This window comes from Pituophis catenifer, unplaced genomic scaffold, assembly GCF_029215685.1.
Source record: "Pituophis catenifer annectens isolate HBS135680 unplaced genomic scaffold, rPitCat1.0.hap2 SCAF_8, whole genome shotgun sequence".
Taxonomy (NCBI): Eukaryota; Metazoa; Chordata; class Lepidosauria; order Squamata; family Colubridae; genus Pituophis; species Pituophis catenifer.
Window position 1 is genome coordinate 41777264 of NW_027256888.1, and position 22155 is coordinate 41799418.

The 22155-nt window shown below is 35.8% G+C and overlaps 1 protein-coding gene across 2 annotated transcripts in view; it reads left to right on the top strand.

The window, feature by feature from the left end:
- The window catches only part of MTUS1 (microtubule associated scaffold protein 1), a 108512-nt gene that overhangs the window by 65745 nt on the left and 20612 nt on the right, over window positions 1-22155 (top strand). For both annotated transcript variants that reach the window (XM_070948734.1, XM_070948735.1), the window contains 2 exons: window positions 12781-12995; window positions 20948-21014. In XM_070948734.1, the coding sequence (XP_070804835.1) occupies window positions 12781-12995; window positions 20948-21014 (282 nt within the window). The remainder of the gene's footprint in view (window positions 1-12780; window positions 12996-20947; window positions 21015-22155) is intronic.

Sequence of the window (22155 nt, forward strand, 5' to 3'; positions counted from 1 at the left end):
ATTTTAAAACAGATGTCATGTCCTGAAATTACTGATGAAAGTCAGTTGTCATGTGCTATATTGTTCTGCATATAAACAGATGATTATTTTTGTATTTCTCTAAAATGTGGGTGGTATCTATATTAAAACCAGGGGAAGATATGCTCAGGTTATAGCTAAAGTTGGTGGCTCCAAAATTGGTGGCTCAGTTAAACAGAATTGGTTGACTGCTTGTGGTCGCAAAGGGGATGGGAGGCATTGTTTTTAATCTGTATGAATTGGGTTTTTATTTTTTGTAAGTGGCCTACAATCACTGAAAGTGAGAAAGCGGCCATATATATTTTCTAAATAAATAAATAAATGAAATTATCATTTTGAGCACTACAGAAGTTTTCTTGCTACTTTCTTGAGTGTCAGTATGATTAAAATACGCAGGATAGTTGACTTTGGCTACAAAAAGTTGTGTTGAAATATTCTTCATCAGGCTTCAATAGAATAAACCAGCTTTGTGCTTCCCAAACATTTTCCAGAAATGTTTGCAAATCCCAGAATTCCTTTTGCCAAGGCAACAGAGATTTTTGGGACTTTCACTCACTTCTAAAGGATGGCATCCTTGGAAATTCTGGGATAATTCTGAGAGTCAGTATTATCTGTTTATCTTCTATTATTATACTGTATTGGAAAAACAAATGTGGCAGGCATACAAGTGTCAAAAGTGTGGTGTAACATGAAGTAATCTGATAATTGCACCTTCAGGTTCCAGATGGTATTGGAAAAGAAAAGAAAAACAAATGTATTATGCTGATTGACATTTGTTTAAAATATATTGAAGCAGAAACACGAGAAAGCACTAAAATTTCTTCTGAGTATTAATTATGTTTGTTTATCATTTTCCAATCTAGTTATCTCCAAGTATGTTGGGATTGTTTCTTGCAGAATTCCCAGACATTTTTAGAGTTTTGAGAAATTACAATTATAATCATCTGCAAGATGGCCGGTTGGGGGAAGTGGGCAGATCTGCTTAACACCCCCCTCCTGCTTCTCCTTGTTTAAAAAATAAAAAATGTAATACAATAGTTGACTCATGGAATTGTTAGTTGTTGTTAAAATTACATGCAAACAAAATTAGTCTAGTTCTTCTGCATAGTACAAAAGCTGCCTCTAGGGGGCTGCAGAAAGAACATCCATCCTTCTAACAGGTATACCCAAGTAGAATCACCTCAATCAATTTGTAATTCTGGCTAGTTGATTTTTATATCAACAAAAATATTTCTAAAGAAAATAACCACAATTGAGCCCAAAATTTCTGTTACTAAGCAAGACAATTGTTAAGTGAATTTTGCCTCGTTTTACGGCTTTTCTTGCCACAATTGTTAGATGGACCTCCCTAAGAGACGGGACTTATATATATATATACTTACTGGGGAGACTAATAGATTTCTCCTTTCCTGTGTTATTTTGTAATGATTTTTTTTTAAAAAAAATAACACCCAATACAGAGAATTATGGCCAAAATTCTGTTTAAGTATTCTTTCAAATGGAGAATTTTTGCAGAATGCAGTCAACTAACTGAAGTGCTTTGCAATTCCTTCTGGTTAACTATAAATCCTCTAAGTACTATGTATCTGCAAAAGCAGCTGGAATTAAGATTTCAGCAAATAAAGAAATTGGTTTTCCTGTGATTTTTTTTTAAAAAAACCTCTATGTATGTATTCACAGAAATATCTGACTTTTCATTTACTGTTCCTCAAATAATGAATTCAAACCACATAGCCTAATTCATGCCATATGATGAAGAACCAAGCTATTTTTATAAAGTTCAATATTTAACAATCACAGATAGTCCTCAATTTACAACAGTTCATTTAGTGACTGAAGTTATAACGGCTGAAAAATGTGACTTATGACACTTTTTACACAACTGTTGCAGCACCCTATGGTCAGGTGATCATAATTCAGATGCTTGGCAATGGGTTCGTATTTATTATGGTTGCAGTGTCCGGGATCATGTGATCCCCCCTTGACAAGTGAAGTCAATGAGGAAGCCAGATTCACTTAACAACCATGGATAATAACCAGGGGTGGGTTCTACTTACTTTTACTACCGGTTTTTAGCGGGGCCGCGTGTGCACTCTTCTGCGCATGCGCAGAAGCGTTTTGATGATGTCAGGGTTGGTGGGCGGGGCTTCCCGCCGGTTTTATTATCGGTTCTATAGAACCAGTGCGAACCGGGGGCAACCCACCACTGATACTAACTTAACAATTCATTTGGGACCAAGAAGAAGGGCCTTCTCCATGGTGGTTCCGTCCCTGTAAACACCATCCCTGCGGAAATAAGATTGGCCCCCTCCTTGACGCTCTTTCGAAAGGCCCTAAGGATGTTGTGTTGCCAGTGAGCCTGGGAACCCCAGGGTGACATTGAACCTATCAAGCAATTGGTCTGATTGTCATTGCCAGGGGATTAGGATTGGGTTTTGAATTGAGGTTTTATTTTTGTAAGCTGCTTCAAAGTCTCTGTGAATGAATTGGGTAGCCATAGCAATTTACTTAAATAAATAAAATAAATATGCAAAAGTTCAGTGGTCAAATTATATATTTCAGTCAAACCCTAAGTAAACAAATGCATATAGCTCCTCTATGGAGTGATGACATCTTTTTGACAATTTGAATGGATGCTTACTATTTATGTCCAGTTTAAAGATTCAAAAAACAAAACAAAAACCAGAGAATATGGGATGTGTGGAAGGTTGGATTGATTCAGGGCTGTTTACAGTGGTTTACAAACCATGCTTCCTCTGGTGTAGTCTAAAATTTTGTTTGTTATTCTCTTTCTGTTTACTGACTGTTGGTTGCTCAAAGAATTGTATGTTTCAAATCATTTTGGGCTATAATTTTGGGTATTTTTTTTAACAGGGAACAATATACCGAGCAGGATCATGGATTTCTGTTAGATTTTCAGCAACTGATTTGTTAGCCAGGAAAAAAAGGAGGAGGAATCATGGTATGTTTTCAAAAGCTAATGATATGGATAAACGGAGGAAGATAGAAATAAGTAAAATGTAGACCCATCCCTGCAGCCCTATAATCTGAAATTAAATCCTTGGAAAGAAGGGGTATAAAGATAGGTTAGATGTTATAATGTATGTATCATTTGAATGGTGAGAAAAAAAGTGCCTTATCGAATGTTCTCCTTATTGTAAATTCTCTTTTACAATGAGAATTGATAGAGGGTGCCGCAAACCCTAACTCTATAGACAGTTCATTATATAAATTGGATTGAATAATACATAAAATTTCAAACTGCTTGCCATTTTACATATTGTGATTGGCCTGTGGGGCCTGCCTTCTGGAATGCCATGTATATTTTAATTTATTTTAGCTCTTCTCAAAGCAAAGTATGATTTACAAGATAGGAATTACCATTTTGCTATTTAACTGAATGCTAGCAACTTTTGCATTTACCATGTACCTTCAGTTCCCTGTTGTTAACAAGGGGTGTCAGTATGTCTGCCTCAGTTACACTAATACAGGGGTTCCCCAACCTCTGGACCGCGGCCTACTAGTGGGCTCTGTGCTGTTTGCAACTGGGCCATGGAAACGGCAGATGAACATACCCACATGCACATTCCCACTTGTGCGAGCAGTGGACAAGCGTATGCATGTGTGCTCCATTTGCGTGAGCGGCGGTCTCACATATATGCCACTCATGCAAATGGAGCTGCGTGCACATGCTTGTCAGCCACTGGTGCAGAACCATCCCCTTCCCCCCACCATCACCTTCAGTCCGCAAAGCTGGAAAGGTTGGGGAACTCTGTCCTAAAATAATACTGTGAAGGTGATAAAGGAGTACGATCCACCATGAAGCATGGTGCAATCAATTCTGGAGCAATTTTATCCAATATATAATACTGCCTTCATATGATTCCTTCCAATATCCTGCTCTTTGTTTTATAGTGATCTGCTTCACAGTTCAAATGCTTCCGTGGTATTTCATGCATTATATTCATATTAATCCTTTATTCTATGTTGTATCTATGTTTTATAAGGCTAACTGTAGCTGATGCTTTTATTTTTTCTTGTGATTGTTTGAAATTTAAAATCAGGTTAAACCATCTGATATTTAATCCGAGACCCAAAGCTATCTAAATGCATTCTTAATTAAATGAGTGTTCAGTCTTCCTAAGCTTTGTATTTTAGTGTTTATAAAGTATAGAACAGTATAAAAAGAAAATTAAGTTCCAATTGTACTTATAAGGCTCATTTTTAATAGTTAAGATGCTGTTTCAATACTTTAAATGAAATAATTTAAGGAAATCTTTCTCTTTATTTACATGCCTAGCAACAGCCTTTATGCATAACTCCCACACATATTTTAAACTTAATGGTAATTATTGTGCACACCTTGGCTACATCCTGTTTGTCAGAAATTCTTCCTGAACCAGCTGAGATAAATAATATTTTAGGGTTAAGCTGTGCATGGAAAATAAGTGAGCAGACTGTCAGCTTGTCCCATTTCAGATTCTTTTTTCCACTCTAAATTGTTCTATACTCTTAATCTGCTATAAAAAGATTCTGCTTTCCCCATGTTTTTCATCCTAGCCATCTAGTGAAAAACAGTCTTGGACTGTTATTTGAGAAATTATCAAAAGATGGAGGTTGATAGCTTTTTAAAATTATTATTATTGTGGAATGGTAGATGATGAGTGAAAAACATTGCATAACAATGCTTATTTGTAACATTTTTATTTAGAGTTTTAAAAATATTGCATTATAGAGAGCCTGTTACACTTGAAAAAAAAACAGTCATGCTTCCAATATGTTTCTAGTACCTGTCATGTTTGAAGTGAGTCATTTTTATTATCAAAAACTCGTTTAAGCTCCCTTAAGTGTGTCCTGCTCTTTCCTTCCCTCAATAAATACTCTTGTAGACTATGAAGCAATTTTACAGAGTGCATGTAAAGTATCATATGTTCCTTTCCAATCTGGTTCATAAAGAAATAATCTAATCTTCTTGCAAATCCTAACATAAAGTTGTATTGTAAGTGTTCTTTGTCTTTAATATTATAGTAGACAACCCATGACCCATTGGGCTATTGTTTCAGAGATATTTCCTTACCCGAACAGAGAAATCAAATGACCACAAATAGGCAAAAAACCCAGTGAGAGATGGAGCAACTTCCTAATTCCTATCAGATTTACCTTTGAAGGCTTCACCTTCTGTGCAGCTGGCAGTTATCATTGGGAATTATTTTCATGTGATCACAGCATGAGGGCAATCCTGAAGCAGCCACAACTTTGCCAAATCCTACGCAGTAAATGGTCTCAGATTTTTTTTTAATTTGAGGTTCATTGATCAAAACTTGCTTCCCTGTTATGCACCATTGTCACCTAACTATGGATTACAAACAGACAAGAGAATTTTAGTAATATATAGTTTCTGATGCAGCTGAAAGTACTTTGGTTTACTTTGCTCATTTTTGCTTATTATTCTGAAGTTGAGATGAAATTAAGTGAAATGCCAGCACTGATAACACAGATAGTCCTTAATTTATAACAGTTCATTTAAAGGTAAAGGTAAAGGTCCCCCTCGCACATATATGCTAGTCGTTCCCAACTTTAGGGGGCGGTGCTCATCTCCGTTTCAAAGCCAAAGAGCCAGTGCTGTCCGAAGACGTCTCCATGGTAATGTGGCTGGAATGACTAAACCCAAAGGCGCACGGAACGCTGTTACCTTCCCACCAAAGGTGGTCCCTATTTTTCTACTTGCATTTTCTACGTGCTTTCCAACTGCTAGGTTGGCAGAAGCTGGGACAAGTAACAGGAGCTCACCCCTGTTACGCGGCATTAGGGATTCCAACCGCTGAACTGCCGAACTTTCGATCGACCAACTCAGCGTCTTAGCCACTGAGCCACCATGTCCCTTTTACAGTTCACTTAATGAACATTAAAAGTTACAACGGCATTGAAAAAAGTGATTTATGATCATTTTTCACATTTACTACCATTGCAGCACCCTATGGTCATATGATCAAAATCTAGATGCTTGGCAACTGACTCATATTTATGATGGTTTCAGTGTCCCAGGGTCACGTGATCACCTTTTTTTAACCTTCTGATGAGCAAAGTCCATGGGAAAACCAGATTCACTTAATAACTGGGTTACCAACTGAGCAACTGCAGTGATTCACTTAACAATTGTAGCAAGAAAGGTCATAAAGTGGACAAAACTCAGTTAACAAATGTCTCACCTAGCAACAGAGGGGTCGTAAGTTGAGCTCAATGGTAGTTATAAGACAAGGACAACTTATAAAGCAAAAACAATGAAATCATGTAGCTGATGTAAAGATACAATTAAATATTTATTCAAATGAAGGAGAAAATTACGGAGTCTTCTAAAACATTTACAGATAGTTTTTCAAAATGTGGAAAGAATTTTCTTTATGGAATGTCCAGTTCCTTTGTATTGCTAAAAGAATTTGCCTTACTGTAATACAATGTGAAAATGACCTTGGAGAATGCAGGTAGAAACTATCATACAAGAGAGACAGTAGCCTTCAGTGGCATAATGGTCCGAGAAAGTAACTTAGAAAGGACCCACCCTAATGGATCAAATAATTAAAAGTTGAGGTGAGGAGTTTTGTATTTTCAGATTTGCAAGAATCTATTTATTTATTTATTTTACAGAATTTATATGCTGCCCTTCTCCTGAAGGACTCAGGGCGGCGAACACAGATTAAAAACATACATAATAAAAACCCACTAAAACGAGATTAAAATAATCAATAATAAAAACCCATGGATCAGAATCAGCCCATTCGTTGGAATAACCAAGTATTAATGTAGTCTTACAATAAAGTAGAATTAGTTCTGTTTCCTATCTGGTTTACGTGGGAGAGCTGACACGTACTGTGTAAGACAACACCTACATATATTCTCCTCGCGCACAGTAGCATTATGACTGACATTAACTTTTGAGGGACATCCTTCAGATCTGAAATAAAGGATTTGATTGGTTTGGGTGTGGCCATGTTAGGCATCCATTTATTACAATGGGATTTTCTTGCCAAGACTTGCAGTTAAGTTGAACTTCAGGAACTGAGAAGATTGCCTCTTCCACCCAGTCTCTCTACATTTGTATTTTGGAAAAGTTCCATAGGTATGTGTCTGAATAACAATGTTTCAATAAGTGATTATTTCTTCTTCAAGAAATAACACTATATTGTGTGTACAAGATTTGGAAGGCAGCATCCAAAATATGCTTTCATAGTAATGGATGATTTAGCTGTGACCTTTAGAGGAACTCAAACAAATCAGGAATTATATAAAGCTGAACAAAAGGAATTTAACACCATGATAGAGTCTAGAAGAGGAATGGTGACAACTTTCGATTTACAGGAGATACAGCAGTCAATTAAAGAAGAGATCAGATCCGGTCATTTGGAAATGAAATGTGCACTTGAAGAGATTAAGAGAGCATGGATGGAAATGGAAATACGATTAAATACGCAAGCTGATTTGGTCACATTGATGAAGGATATGAGCCAGAATCTGACTAATATTAAAGTGTTTCAAACAACAGTAAAGAGCCAGAACATTCCTGACAATTTGATTTCTGTTGCTGGAGATGATCAAGACCAGATATTCCAGTTATTGGGCAAGAAGCCTGAAAATATTAGCAGGTGTGCTAGCAGTTGGAACAAGAAAAATGAAGAAAATTTGGCTTTTGGTAAGATAACCACTGTAATTCCGATAATAGCAAAGACTTAAATTTTAAAAATAGTTTTCTCTTGGGTGCTTAGGAGGAAATTTCATTTTGGCAACCCTGTAATTTAACTGCTGTTTTTGGTTAACTAGAAAAAGTACTTATATGTTTCATTTTTAAATGGCAAAATCCCAGCTTTTGTCTTCCATTTATGTTGGACTTCAGCTCCCATACTATAGAAAGCAAGGGCAACATGGACATTGGGAAGACATGATATTAGAAAATTCTGGTGTAGGTAGTACTGCCATATATAAAGTGAACTCTTCAACATGTAGATTAAGATTGACTGAATTGTAGATATTTTAAAGCTCATAATAAATTCTTAATTCAATTACAGTGCCAGATGGAAGTGTGCCTGAGAACATGAAGAATAGATACACCATCTATGCCTAAATCATGTATAACTATCTTTGTAATGCCTGTTCCTGTATAGACTGGCTCTCTACTTGAAATATTATCAATTTCTGTAAACTGGTAGCAAGTTGAAGAACTCAATTAAATGTTCCCATACTTATGAGCAATTAAACTCTCATCATAAAAAATATTTTTGATCTTGACTTTATGATGACAGTCTTGATTCAGAAATTCTGGTACATAACAGACTTTGATGCCCCAAATCTTTATAATATGTAAAGTACTGTGATGCAACAAGAATACTTGATAACTCATTGAATAATTCATGATCCATTTCTATGGACAGTTTCAACAAAACTGGCATTTTTAGTAAAATAGGTGAATGATTCTATGTAGCACCTTAGCTCCACTGTGTTGAATAAACCTCTTCATCATATGGTCTGTACTTGGGGCAGCGGAATTAATCACAAACATTTGGCAATATTTGGAATCAAATGTTGGCATCTGTTAGGAAGAAACAGTTTACTGTACGGAAGGGAGTGCTGACAAGATGATGATGAAACCAGTAGGAATGTAATAATTCTATCTACAATCAACCCTAATGATGACTCTCCAACATTCTGTTACAGACTAGTTCATCTTTATATTCCCCAGCGTTTCATTTATTTATATGCTCACTGTGCCCTTTGATAATTCACCGTGTGATTGTCCTGATGAAAATAAGGAAATTGATGCAACTATCAAATTAAAGATAAGGAGGTTACAACTCAGTTTCTAATTATTCTTAACCACTAGGTTTCTAATTAAAGCACAATTTAATAACTCAGGCAGCAGCATTTGGAGTTTTATTAAAATTTGTGACTAGGTGTACCAACCCCCAAAATATTTTTCTTCTGTTAATTATATACAGTAGAATATGTATTATTTATTTATATCCCACCTTTATTATTTTTACAAATCACTAAAGGCAGCAAACATATCCACCTTCCTTCTTCTATTTTCCCCACAAAAAACAACCTTGTGAAGTGGGTTGAGCTGAGAGAGAGTAACCGATCCTAAGTCACCCTGTGGCTTTCAGGGCTAAGGCAGGACTTGAACTCACAGTCTTCTAGACTAAACTAGTTCTATTATATTTTTTATTTATTATAAAAACATGTTTCCCATTATACTTTTTATTAATATTTAAGTATGACTTCAACAAATTCAAATCTGATAATTTGTACATTGTTGCAAATTACTGTAATTTAATTCATAAAAAGGTTAAATTCATAAAGTGGATCAAAAAAGGGTCAGGTATAAATGTTGTTTAATTCTTTAAAATAAATATTTCAGAGGGTGCATATTGGTAGTTGAATTGTTCTTATCCAAAGTTAATGTAGATCAATTTCGTTGCTTTAAAAGCCTGTAATTCTCTTTTTTTCCCTGAAATCTATTCATCATCAGAATATAAGTGTGGCAAGCATTCTGTGTTTAGTTTTTAGCTAAATGTATTATGTTTTATTATTTACCTTTTCATTCATCATAAAATAACCCAGAGTATATAATAATCTTTACATGTATGTGCATATAAATTTACTTAGCTTGACTAGGTGGCTCAGTGGCTAAGACACTGAGCTTGTCGATCAGAAAGGTTGGCAATTTGGCAGTTCGAATCCCTAGTACAGGTCTCCTGAATGAGCAGGGGGTTGGACTAGATAACCTCCAAGGTCCCTTCCAACTCTGTTACTGTTACTTAATAACAAAATGTGTCTCAGAATTGGCTTCAATGTCATTTGTGCAGTTTGTCTAAATAGAGAATCTGACAAAATAGAAATGTGCTACTGTAGTAGCTCAGGTTTTAATGTCAATGATGCCCAAGTTTAGCTTTTTACAAGAGACAGATATTTATTTTAGAGATGGGCTTATTGGATGTTAACTAGGCTAACGTAATGTAAGTTTGAACTTTATGACAGCAACCATTTTGCAAGAATTCTTAGACACTTGTAATTTAACTTGCTTTAGATACATGTAATAACTTGAAAGTTAGCTTGCTTTGAAATACAAGTTTGAAATTTATTTTCTGTATTTATTGATACCCTTGGATTGCTATAGCACTTCTGCAAGCATGCACATTTCTGCTTTAAACTGTGCTATGGTCATTGAGCAGAGATTACCTATAACAAACGGGCCTTAAATATTTTAAAGCAGTCTTCACATACAAATAAAATTTCTACAGGTAGTCATTCTGTCCCTTGTCTTGGGATATACTTGTTTTTAAATAGCAACATTTTAATGTGGAATAGATGAATTCAGGGCTTCTGTCAGCCATAATATAACTTACATAAAATTGCTCACCATGACTAAGGAAATTCTTTAATAATAGGTGAAGTAGTGGTCATCTCCATTCAGATTAAAAAAACACACAAACTGAAAAATATTCTCCACAGACTCAATCATCCTACATATGTGTGGACATTCCCAGAAAGTTCTGGAAAAGGTGTTAAAGGAAGGGAAAGTGTTAAAATTAGTGTTAAAATGAGTCCTTGTAAAAGGATGTCTGTAATGGAAATAAGGGAATATAAATTCTTTGCAGCTGCAAACCTCTGTATTGGCCTTAGCAGTTGCAGAAATTTTGTACAAGTAGTCCTCAATTTATAACAGTTCACTTAATGACCATTTGAAGTTACAGTGGCACTGAAAAAAAGCAATTTACAACCATTTTTCACACTAACGACCATTGCATCATCCCCATGGGCATGTGATCAAAATTCAGATGCTTAACAATTGTATACACTGTATACAAACTTACATTTATGCCTGTTGCAATGCAATTAGTCATGTGATTAGCTTCTGAAACCTTCCAACAAGCAAAGTCAATTGGGAAACCACATTCACTTAACAACTGTGTTACTAACTTAATAGCTGCAGTGATTCACTTAACAACTGTGGCAAGAAAGCTCATAAAATTGGGGGGGGGAATCACATAACAAATTTTTCACTTAGCAACAGAAATTTTGGGCTCAATTGTAAGTCAAGGACTACATGTAATATGGTTCATTTTATACTGTATCCTTATGCCATTTTCTAATTAATTTCTAGGCCTTATCCAAGCTCCAATTTAGCAGAAACTTGGGAGACAGACTGACTAAGAACATTTTACTTAGCATCCTATATCTAGATTTAATGCATTCCCTGTAATCAGGGGAATGAAGCCAGGATGATCATTAATCATAAAAACTGAATTCACTGCCAAGTCCTAGTCTCCATTCTGGGAAGCCTTGCATCTGCTCTCAGTGCTGAACTGGGTGTTATAAACAAGGATTTCAGAAATTAGATTTATTTTTTTAATACAATACAAAATTGGAACTGTATATCAGCTGTACCCATACAATAGTTGGGCATCAAACTTTATATGGAACAATTGATAATAGAAGTTGATTAGAATATAACAATTCAAATAATTCTGCAAATGCAATCCCAATCTTTAACTGGTATAATAATGATATACAGCACAATAAAGCTTTTCTCCCGTCTATACACAACCTTGTGTAAGACTCTTACCAAAAATATAAGACGAAATCTATTATTTCTCATAAGAATGTTTCTTGGGAAATAATTTGGAAGTAAATGTTCAGTAAGATAGATAACAGTAAAGCTGAAGCAATCTCCTTAATTAAAAATGTTGTTTAAATTACAAAAAAAAAAAAAAAAAGCAAGCTGCATCTTTGATGTGAATAATGAATACTTTATAACTGTCAGAGAACAGGTTCATAAAATCACAATACAGTTTTGAAATTGTAGGAAGGGACTTAATAGTGTCATCACTCCCGCAATCCATGTTTTACTGTATATAAGCAATAGTGTTACATGGGCTTTACATAACATTGATGTCAGGAACTGTATTTTTCTCTATAAAATTATTGCAGTGGTTAAAATGTTGGACATGAGGTGGAGAGACTCGGGTACAAATCTCAACCATAAAACTAACTGGATGTTTTCTTAGTCCCGTTTACGGCATAGGGTAACTTACATTTGAACAGGGAGAGGAAACCTACATGTAAATTGCCTTGAGCCCTCAAAAGAAAAGGATATATATATATGTATATATGTACTGGTTAAAACAAATAAGCTCTAGATAAAAAGATGAGTGGCTTATTTGGAAACAATTTTTTCCACTATAAAACACCAACACTGATACTGTTAACAAAAAGGAGAATAACTACATTTAATGGGAAACCCTTCTTTTAATGTCAATATTAAGGCAGTAATTATAAAAGTCATTAGAGCATAAAAGCATCCATGAAAATGCTTACTGTGCAAATTGCCCAGTATGTCTGCAGTATTGTCTAGAGAATAAAGTGCATCCACAATTTGTCATATTTGAGATTGCAGCACTAAGATGCATTAGTGTGTGTCGAAAGGACTTTCCAACACTTATTGTAAATGTCTTAAAATAGAAATGTGAGAAAAAAGAATTTTAGTGATCAAGGTAATGATAGTGTTGAGTATTAATGGTAGAAGATAGAAATGAAATATTTTAATGAGACACTTATAAGCACAGATAATGAATCTTTAGAGAATTGAATGTATTAGTTATTTTCCTTCTAACTATCAATAGAATGCTGCAACATGCTGTGAGTGGTTTTCACTTGTCTTGCTAAATTGGACTATATTCCTGATTTAACTTTTTCCCCCCTCCTCTCCAGTTGGCCAGGGGAAGCAGAAGAGTCCTAAGAATTCATGTCTACAGACCAGGACTTCTAAGGAAGTACAAGCAGAAACAAAAACAGAAGAGTTGACGCAATACAAAAAAAAATGTGAAAACCAAAGTGGAATTATCCAGCAGCTGAAGAAATGTTTGTCAAACAGCAATAGGAAATTAGAAGCATTAGCTCTGGTGATCCAGCACTTTCAATCTGAGGTAAAGTTTCATGTCAAATGTATATAGTACATGTTTTATTTATTGAAATCTCGATGCAAGAGAAAAACTCCAAATTAAATGAGAAGCCTAAATGAACAGTGCAATAACTCAGATTACATTTCCAGGGGTATCTGGATATTGACTTCCCATCCCACTTCATTTGATATACTGTATATATACATGCTTGCCAAGTTTGGAATTCCGGCGTGGACTGAACTTAGGTTTTGCTTAACTATTTAAACTTAAATCTGTGATAGTAAAGGGATTTGCAGAAGGGCTTGTGATCTGAGTAGCTGGGCAGATCCCTAGTGAGAGATTCAGTTCTGCAGATTCTCCAAGTTCTCCAAGTCATTTAGGGCACTATAAAACAACAGAGAACACTTTAGTTGCATTATGTACATTATTTTGAGTTGTACAAAATAAAAGTGAGATATAAATTTTAAAAATGAACAAATAGAAAAAACTTGTTCCTGATACGCAGTTGGCAAAGAAATCATATAATTTCTGTATTTTGGCTCAATAGCAATTTGTGGACATGTTTATGCAACCAAGAACACATTGCAATAGTCAACCAAGGTATGGACAACTAAGATAATGTTTCACTCATTCAAGAAGGATTGTAGTTGGCAGATCAGCCATAATTGTACAAAAACACTCCTTGTTGCAACTACTGATTGCAAAATCCAATGATAGATGGGGAACAAGGAGCACTCTCAAATTGTAGAAATATACCTTGAATGTTATAACCCTTTCCAAAATAACTTCACCCCACTCCTAGAAGTCCAGCCTTTTCTTTACAAAAAGCAAAAGTCAAATCAGATCAGATTTTCTTTATTAGCATCACCTCTGTCTTGTCTGGATTTGATTTTAATTTGTTTTCATCCACCCTAATAACATGGTTAGATAACATAGGGGATATTGCTTGCTTCCTATGAGTTAGAAAGAAAGGAGTAATTGCCGTACTTTCAGGGAGTTATAATGCAATATACCTGGAGAATGTATTATCCTATGCCCATCTGACATTTCTAAAGAAAATATCTGTCCTCTATGTAACAATATACTGTTGAGAGCATGGAATATTTCAGTGTGATTGCAAGTAGTCTAGTTCACAACATATTTATGTTTAAAACAATATGAGCTTGGAGAGTTTTCCATGGGTGTTATCAAATGATTAATCATAATACTGAGAATTATAATTAAATGGTTTGTTAGTTGTAATTGTAAATAAACTACTGTGTAATTGCATGGTGGTGCAATTGAAGCACCTGTATCTGAAGCTTTAAAACAACTGTGTCTCCCAGGAAGCTTGTCTGTGTTTCAAAGACTATCCCTAGTTATATGGAGATGTGGGTGTATGCACTGCTCGTTTTTTTTCCATTGGTGATCCCATGCATAGACAACTTGTCACACTTTTGGAACAGCTTTGTATGCCTTCTGGAAGACAAAGCTACTTTGGTACTTTGAAGACAGGCGCTTTGCTCTTGTTATAGCACACTGTGCAGACTTCTATCAGAATAACTCCTTTTGAAGCCAAAAGCTCAAATTTGGGGGTAGGTTGCACTATGCATTTCTAGTAAATTGGTTCCTACCCAGCTAGTGAGTGACCCCTTCTTAGCCTTAGCTGACCTTGAAAAGCTGAGCTGAGTTAATTAATACCCAGTAATTCTTCAGAGCTGAAGACTAAAGTGAGTAGTTGAAATCCTAGCTGAAGGAAGTGGCAGTGTTTTGTACTGTTGTATTAAATGAGACATTACTTTTATATTTGCTAAATTTCAAATCAAATATTTTCCCTTCTGGTCTTATTCAAAGAACCTAGGTGTTTCTGAAGTGGTAGAAACTCATTATTTCTTAGTATATGACTGAGCATGAGCAAGCACTGGATTTCTGTAAATACCACTTTAAATACTCATCAGTCATTCTACATCTCTTTAATGAAGTAAACTATAACTCAAGAAAGCTTATGCATTTTAATAAAAGTTAAATAAAACTTTAATAATAGCTGGGAAAATGTGTTAAGACTCCTTCTGACTTAATGTTACACAGTATCCATTTATTTTAACTTGTCTTAGATTTGTGAAAATGAGACAGGTAAAACAATTAGTGCTAAGATCTCATGGAGGCTTTTTTCATGTAGGATATTGATTTCCTATAACCTTGAATCAGAGTGTTGAATCTTTATAAATCGCAATTCAGTTTTGAAAGCTAGTTGTAGTTTTTTATTTAATTCAGCATGCCAGTATCATATTGTAAATCTGTTTAGTTTCCCCAAAAGACAACATGCCTGAAATATTTTTTACATGATTTTGCCAACAATATCATTATTACAGAAGTCAACAGATGACCATTTGACTGTTAAGAAGAAAAAAAATTCAGGAAAAGTTACCACATTTTAAAAATTGTTTCTAGAAACACCTGCTTAAAAAGTTATTTCTCATGTTACAACATCTTTAAAAGAACAAGTGTTGAATCTTCTACTGAAAAAGTTAATGAGGTCACAGTGTAGCATTAGTGACACTTCTGTTGTCATGGTAACTGATGTCATAGTCTTTTCATTACCTTGACTCAAGGGAAAGATTGAAGAAGGGCCGTTATTGCTTAAACATACTCTTTTAATTAAATCATGGCTATAAAACTGTCCAAATGTAAATGCTTGCTTCCTTGAAAAGCCTTTCAGGAATATATAACAGCCTCTTCATCAAGAAAGAGCATGGATCTGGCTTTAATCTTGAAATTATACACGTCAGACCGCTGTGATTAATATTAAAGGCCCATGAATTTATTGAGCTATTCAGTTTTCATCGTGTGTACTTCATCAATAATTATATTACAGTTCATGGGTTGCAGACTTGCAAAACTCTGCCATGCCTTGGGATTTGATCAATTAACCATTTTGAATGCCCTACCTAGCTACAAGAAAGAAGTGGTAAGTCTCTTCAAGTACTTGGGGTTGTTTTTTTACTACTATTATTTTAAAAGAGGTTACTAGAGCAGTCATTAAAAATTAGGCCATTGTGCACCTTTCACCATTTTTTATTCATATATTTCAACCTAGGTTTCTTGTTACTATGTAAGGGAACAGAAATGTTCCGTGATACACAGAAACAGAAATCTAACCAAACATGATCAGTAGTAGTTTAAGGATCTTAGACAAATGCAGATGTACTTTGTTTACATGTGATATGACAATGCCTTTTACACATGAGGAAAAAGAAAACGAATTGTCCTGTCCATTTCTATCATATGTTATTGGATGATAAATGATGTATCACTATAGCCTCCTAGTGTTGAAGTTGAATAACAGCACACTGCCAATAGCAATGAAGCTATAGGATAATGTTGAGTTTCCTTCAGAAAGGTATTCCTGCTGTCAATGATATTTTCTTCTTGACAAGATGCCTTTTCTATCCCTTTTCTTTCCAGCAAGATCCAGCAGATTTAGTAAAAATAGGTAGAAGTAAGATGGGAGTTAACAGTTCCAGGAATGGGAAGAAGGAAAGGTTGAGTGATTTGAGATTGGTTTTGGATTGCATTGCTGAGGTATGATTGGTTCCCTTTAACTGGGAATGAGCATCTCCTTTTGTCTGATTTGCAGAAAATGCCCTTCCATAATGTCTTTCAAACAAAATACCTTTTGTCATTTCATTGTCCGGTAGTTACACTGTAGTAGATAGTTGTATGGATTGGGAACAAGATTAATTCTGCCTGTAAAAATGAAGCCACTAAATTAGCATTTTACCCCTCTGTACAAATCAATGCACACAGCTTTGCACAGGAATAGCTATGAGATTTCAGCTGAAATACATGCAAGGTAGTGCTTGATGTACGATCACAATTGGGACCAGAATTTCCCTTGCCAAGCAAGGAATTTGATAAGCAAGTGACAATTTTACCATGGTTGTAAAGCAAATCACTGGTTGTTTAGTGAATCATCCAGTAATTAAGCAAATTCGGCTTTCACTACTGACTTTGCTTAACAGAAGCCAACTGAGAAGGTCACCAATGGCAATCACATGACCCTGGGACAAATGCCAAAATAAGACCATTCTGTTTTTATATGAATGTCTCTATCTCATTTGTTTATTTGAAATGATTAAAGCCCTTTGCTGTGAATCTGCTAATCCATACAAACAGAGTATAGTTTGGTTGTGTTTTATTTACTGTATTTCTTAATTTCCTAGTAACTACAGTTCTCTGGGCAGTAAACAAATTATGGAAAAGTAAAAGGATTTTTAAAACGTTCACAGTAATTGAGATAAATGATCAACAATTATAATGAAGTTACATCCCTAGAATATCTCCCCAGTCGTTTGAATGGCTTCTATCCTTGTTGGCTTTGGAAGAGTTTTAGAAATTTTTCACAACCTTGACAACTTTAAGATGTCTGGACTTCAACTCCAGGGATTCTGGGAATTGAAGTCCATACATTTTAAACTTGCCAAGGTTGAGAAACACAAATATAGGAAGAGTTAGCTGTTTAAACAAATTTTGAAATATAGAATGAGGTATTTATGCTCTTAGCAGTAGAAATGTTCTTAATTCGGGAGAGGAGGATTGCAAACTAATCCTGGGATCTTACTTTGTTGTTTTAACTGGTCTGACTTTTTGTAATGGTATTTTGCTTTGCTTAAATCAAATTATGGAAAGGAAGTTGTATGGCATTCAGAGTCAGTTGTGATTAGAGCAACCTATAAATCCTGTAAAATAAATAAACTGATAGTGAAACACACAGTTATATGCTTCTAACCCTGGGGCATAAGGGTTCTCCTATATTTTGCATAATGTCAATAATGAAAGAAATAGGTGGAATAATTATCTCCAACAGAACCTTTAAGCTGTTGAGGGGACTTCCCTTCCCATCCCACACACTTAGGTTTAAAATGGAGGATGGCCAGGTTTTTTTTAACCCCTCTCCCCCAGGCCACTGTGTTGGCACACTTCCTTGCTAAACAGCCCTTTGTTAATTTAATTTAAATTACTGTTAAATTAAATTCAAAGTTCCCAGTTGTTATAGCAATCTATGAAGCATTCATTTTCATACTGCTCCATTCACCACACTGCCCATGTTTTCATTAAACAAATAGGGGTTCTTTTAGAGGTCCTTTAGTATTTGTTGATTTAGTTGCTGCTCAGATGATCCATCCAATAGCTACTGATAGTTTGATTCTATGTTGGTTTCTTTGAGCCACTTGGAGGTTTTTTGGTCAGATATATAGTATTTGATTCAATGATTTTGATTATCTGACTTGTTGGCCTTCTAAACAGATGGGCCTTTATTTTAACATAAATTCTTCTTAGCTTAAAAAAAGGAACTCTGTTCCTAAACAATGAGAATTGTTGCTTTTACCTAGAATTGATAGGAGCTCCTGACTAACTAATCAGTTATCAGATAATGGATTTCTCTTATTGTGAGTTTCAACTAATTTGCAGTTGAATAAATATTTCAAAAGTAACAAATATGTTCACAAGGTGGGGCTTTTCTCTTTTGTCTATTTGCAAAGTAGTTTCTGTGTCTTGAATTGAACTACCTTATTTTCTTGTACACTCACTACTTGTAAATTTAAACTGTTAATAAAGTTAAGATGTATAGACTTTAGCATATGCGTACAATCCTCCTTTGTGCATTCTAGTCCATGTAAATAAGTCATTAATATTCTTATTTTAGTATTGCCTGTAAATTTCTCAGGAATAGAAGCAGAGAAGACTTACTTATTTGCCAAATAACAGGAAGTTTTATAGAACCTCCAAGACTAATTAGTTTATGTTACATAATTTTTCATGGATTATAGTGTGATCTGGGACAACCTATTCAAACAGTTCAGATCCAATAAGAGCCCACTCTATTAATAGCCCTAATGTGATTGCAGGAGCTCTCATGCCTTACAGTGTACTGCTTAAATATTCAGAAAAAATACTGATGCAATATATACCCTGATTTTGAAATAACAAAGCACCATATTAGTCCTTTAGAGAAAGAAAAAGATTCTTGGTGGCCAAATTCACACATTAATCCAGGCAGTAAATGCAAGGCTGGATTTGACTCTTGATTAGATATTTCATGAGATCAAATCAAGGCTGTCACCTTTTTAAAATTATCATTATTCTGTACCTTCGAGTCTCTGTTCACTCCTGGCAACTGTCAGAAGTCTCTCCAGTTTTCCTGGCAACATTTACAGAAGTGGTTTGTCCTGGCCTCCTTCCTAGGGTGGAGAGAGAATGACTGGTGGCCTAAGGTCACCCAGCTGGCTTCATGCCTAGGATAGGACTAGAACTCACAGTCTTTTGTTTTCTAGTCTGATGTTTTAACCACTAAACTACACATCCTAGAGCCAAGAGTATCTATGGAACTGAGGCTAAAATATTGAGTGAAGGCCCTGAAGGCTCTCTTCACATTGCTCTTTTCACTCCCACTGGCCCAGTGAGAAGCTCCTGAAAGGATTATATCGCTTTCATTTGCTGCTGTATACTCAATAGAGCAGCATAACAAGCATAAAGCAAATTTTGGCAAAGTTTCTTTTTTTCCTCCTTTCAGCTCACATCATCTCATTTCCCCACCAGCCTATCTAATAAATTAAGAGTAAAAGCCTAGAATAACTAATTCAGAAAAGCTAAAAATAAAACCCATTATCCATAGAGGTGGTCAGGAGGATGTTTCCTCTCCCTCCTTTCCTCCCCCAACCCCCCTCCCTCCCAGGCATTATACCAACTGATATTTGAGTAAGTGGCAATCGATCTTAGTAATGTCTGGCTCTCATTTTTCAGAAACGAAAGAGCTGTAGCTTTAAGTAATCACTAGCTGCTGCTGCCAAGTGCAGAGGCTGCAGTGAGTGTGTCTCTGTATTGGGAGAGACCAGTAGAAGGGCTACGGTAAACTGCAAAGCATGATGAAGTCGAGCTGAGGCAGTGGCCAATGGAGTGCGACCTGGTTGTGAGTTAAATGTGGCCCAACCAGTTTGCTTTGTGGTACCGCTTGCCACCTGTACACTCCTGCCTGCATATGCTGGGGATAGAAGACAAGCTGGGGACCGAAGCTGTACAATGGGCTGCTCTAGCAGCAAAGTGTGCTTGTATTTTCCATGTGCTGCGAAAAAGGTAATTGGTATTTGTTCTGTAGTGTTCTTCTGGAATAATGTCAAGGAGTTTTCAGCAGTGGCTTGCTGCAAGCAAGGTGAAATGCTTCCCGCAGCAGGGAGCTTGGATTTTGATATCTCTGCAACGTTGAGCTCTCCAAGCAGTGATTGCATGAAAGAGGCAGAGGGTTCATTGTACCTTATAGATTCGGGTTGGGGGGTGGAAGGACTGCTTGTTTTCTGTAACTTGTTCAGTAGTTGGAAATGGGCAGAAAAGGACATGGATTCTTTTGTGCACCAACTTTAGCATTAAGGAAAGAACAGTCCTGATTAAGAGAATGTTTTGACTGAAACTGTGACACACAGTGTGCTGCTTCTAAATTTTGTAATTGGGCTTTGTAATCTGTAGAAGGCTTGGGCTCTATTTACCTTTGTTATAAAGTACTTTGCACTTTGTTTTGCATTCCTGTGTGGCCCTCAAAGTTATGAATAAGTGGTCCTACAAGTTTGTTGAATACAAGTTAGAAGATGTTAATTTATTCCTAAGAGTATCCACACTTAATCAGAAAACTAAACTCTTGCTGACTTTAAAGCAGGGATCTCCACCTTGGCAACTTGAAGACTTGTGGACTTCAACTCCCAGAATTCCTCAGCCAGCTTTGCTAAAGTGAAAACCATATTTAAACACATCTGCTTCCTTATCTCAGAACCTTCTGTGTTTTTCCAGTGTTAAAAAGCTGTTATCATGGATGATTCGTACCTTGGCATCTTCCCCCACACCCAAGTTCCTGCCATTTAGCAGATAACCTGTAAATCTAACTACTGAAAAGTATTCCCCCCCCCCCAAATAACATTATATGTATCTCTGCTGTGTTTTTCCCACAGAGAGAAGGAGTGCTTTCCCAGCGTAAAGAGTTATCACTGGAACTTCTCAACCTACGTGGAGATCTGGGTAAGTGTTAATCAGTGCTATCCTCCTTCCTTTTTTAAAGTGATAAATGGAGCAACAAAGCAGGGCCATAAGAAGTCATAGAATTGACTCAGCATGTTCAGACCCCCTCCAGTGATCCCACTTTATTCTGTTCAGATCTTTATGGTCTCCCATTTTTCAAGATTCTTGATTGTATGACCCTGAGGTCATCTGGCTTCCAGAGAATTTCCTCTGGAAACATGTCTCTGATGGTCCAAACATCTACTGTGGGGAAAGTGGATGATGAGATAGGCTGTGCAAATCCATGTTTTTCTTTTTGTTGGTTTAAATCAGCGGTGTCCAACCTTGGCAAGTTTAAGACCTGTGGACTTCAACTCCCAGAATTCCCCAGCCAGTCATGCTGACTCTGGAATTCTGGAATTGAAGTCCGCAAGTTTGAAAGTTGCCAAAGTTGGACACCCATGGTTTAAATGGAATAATGGGTATTATTGTCCCTCTTGACAATGAGGAAATAATGGTAATGTGCTGTATTTTATTCATAGCGGTGTATCACTCCCAGCCTACTCACACTAAACTAAAATTAACAAGAAACTAAGAAAACATCACTTAAACTAAACAGATTAACTGCTTCAAGGCAGAGAATCATAAAATTCTTACAATGGTCCAAAATTAGATCCAGCTTAAATGTGCCAGAGGAGCATTTCATCTTAACAAACAGCTTTAGTATATTTAATGTTAAGTCATAAACTGATTGTAACATTATGGGTAAGAGAATAAAATTGGTTTTGCTTTATATCTTACCTCTGTCCTTGTTAGCTGGTCTGAGGCAAGTTGCTGACAATTTCAGAATACAGAATAGAGACTGGCCTATTTTATGGATTAATGGAGTGGGGCAATGACATCACATGTGAAACACTTAAGCAATTTGCTCTATAAGTTGATTGACATTCAGTCTGTGAAATATGATTTTAAGTCCCTTATAATTTCAGATACTTTATTATGAGAGAAATGATTACTATTTATTTATTTATTTATTTTATTAGATTTTTATACCGCCCTTCTCCCACAGCACTCAGGGTGGTGAACAGCCAAGAATAAAAATATCACATACAAAATTTATTTTTTTTAAAAAAAGAATTAAACAAATTTTGGCCCAATAAAT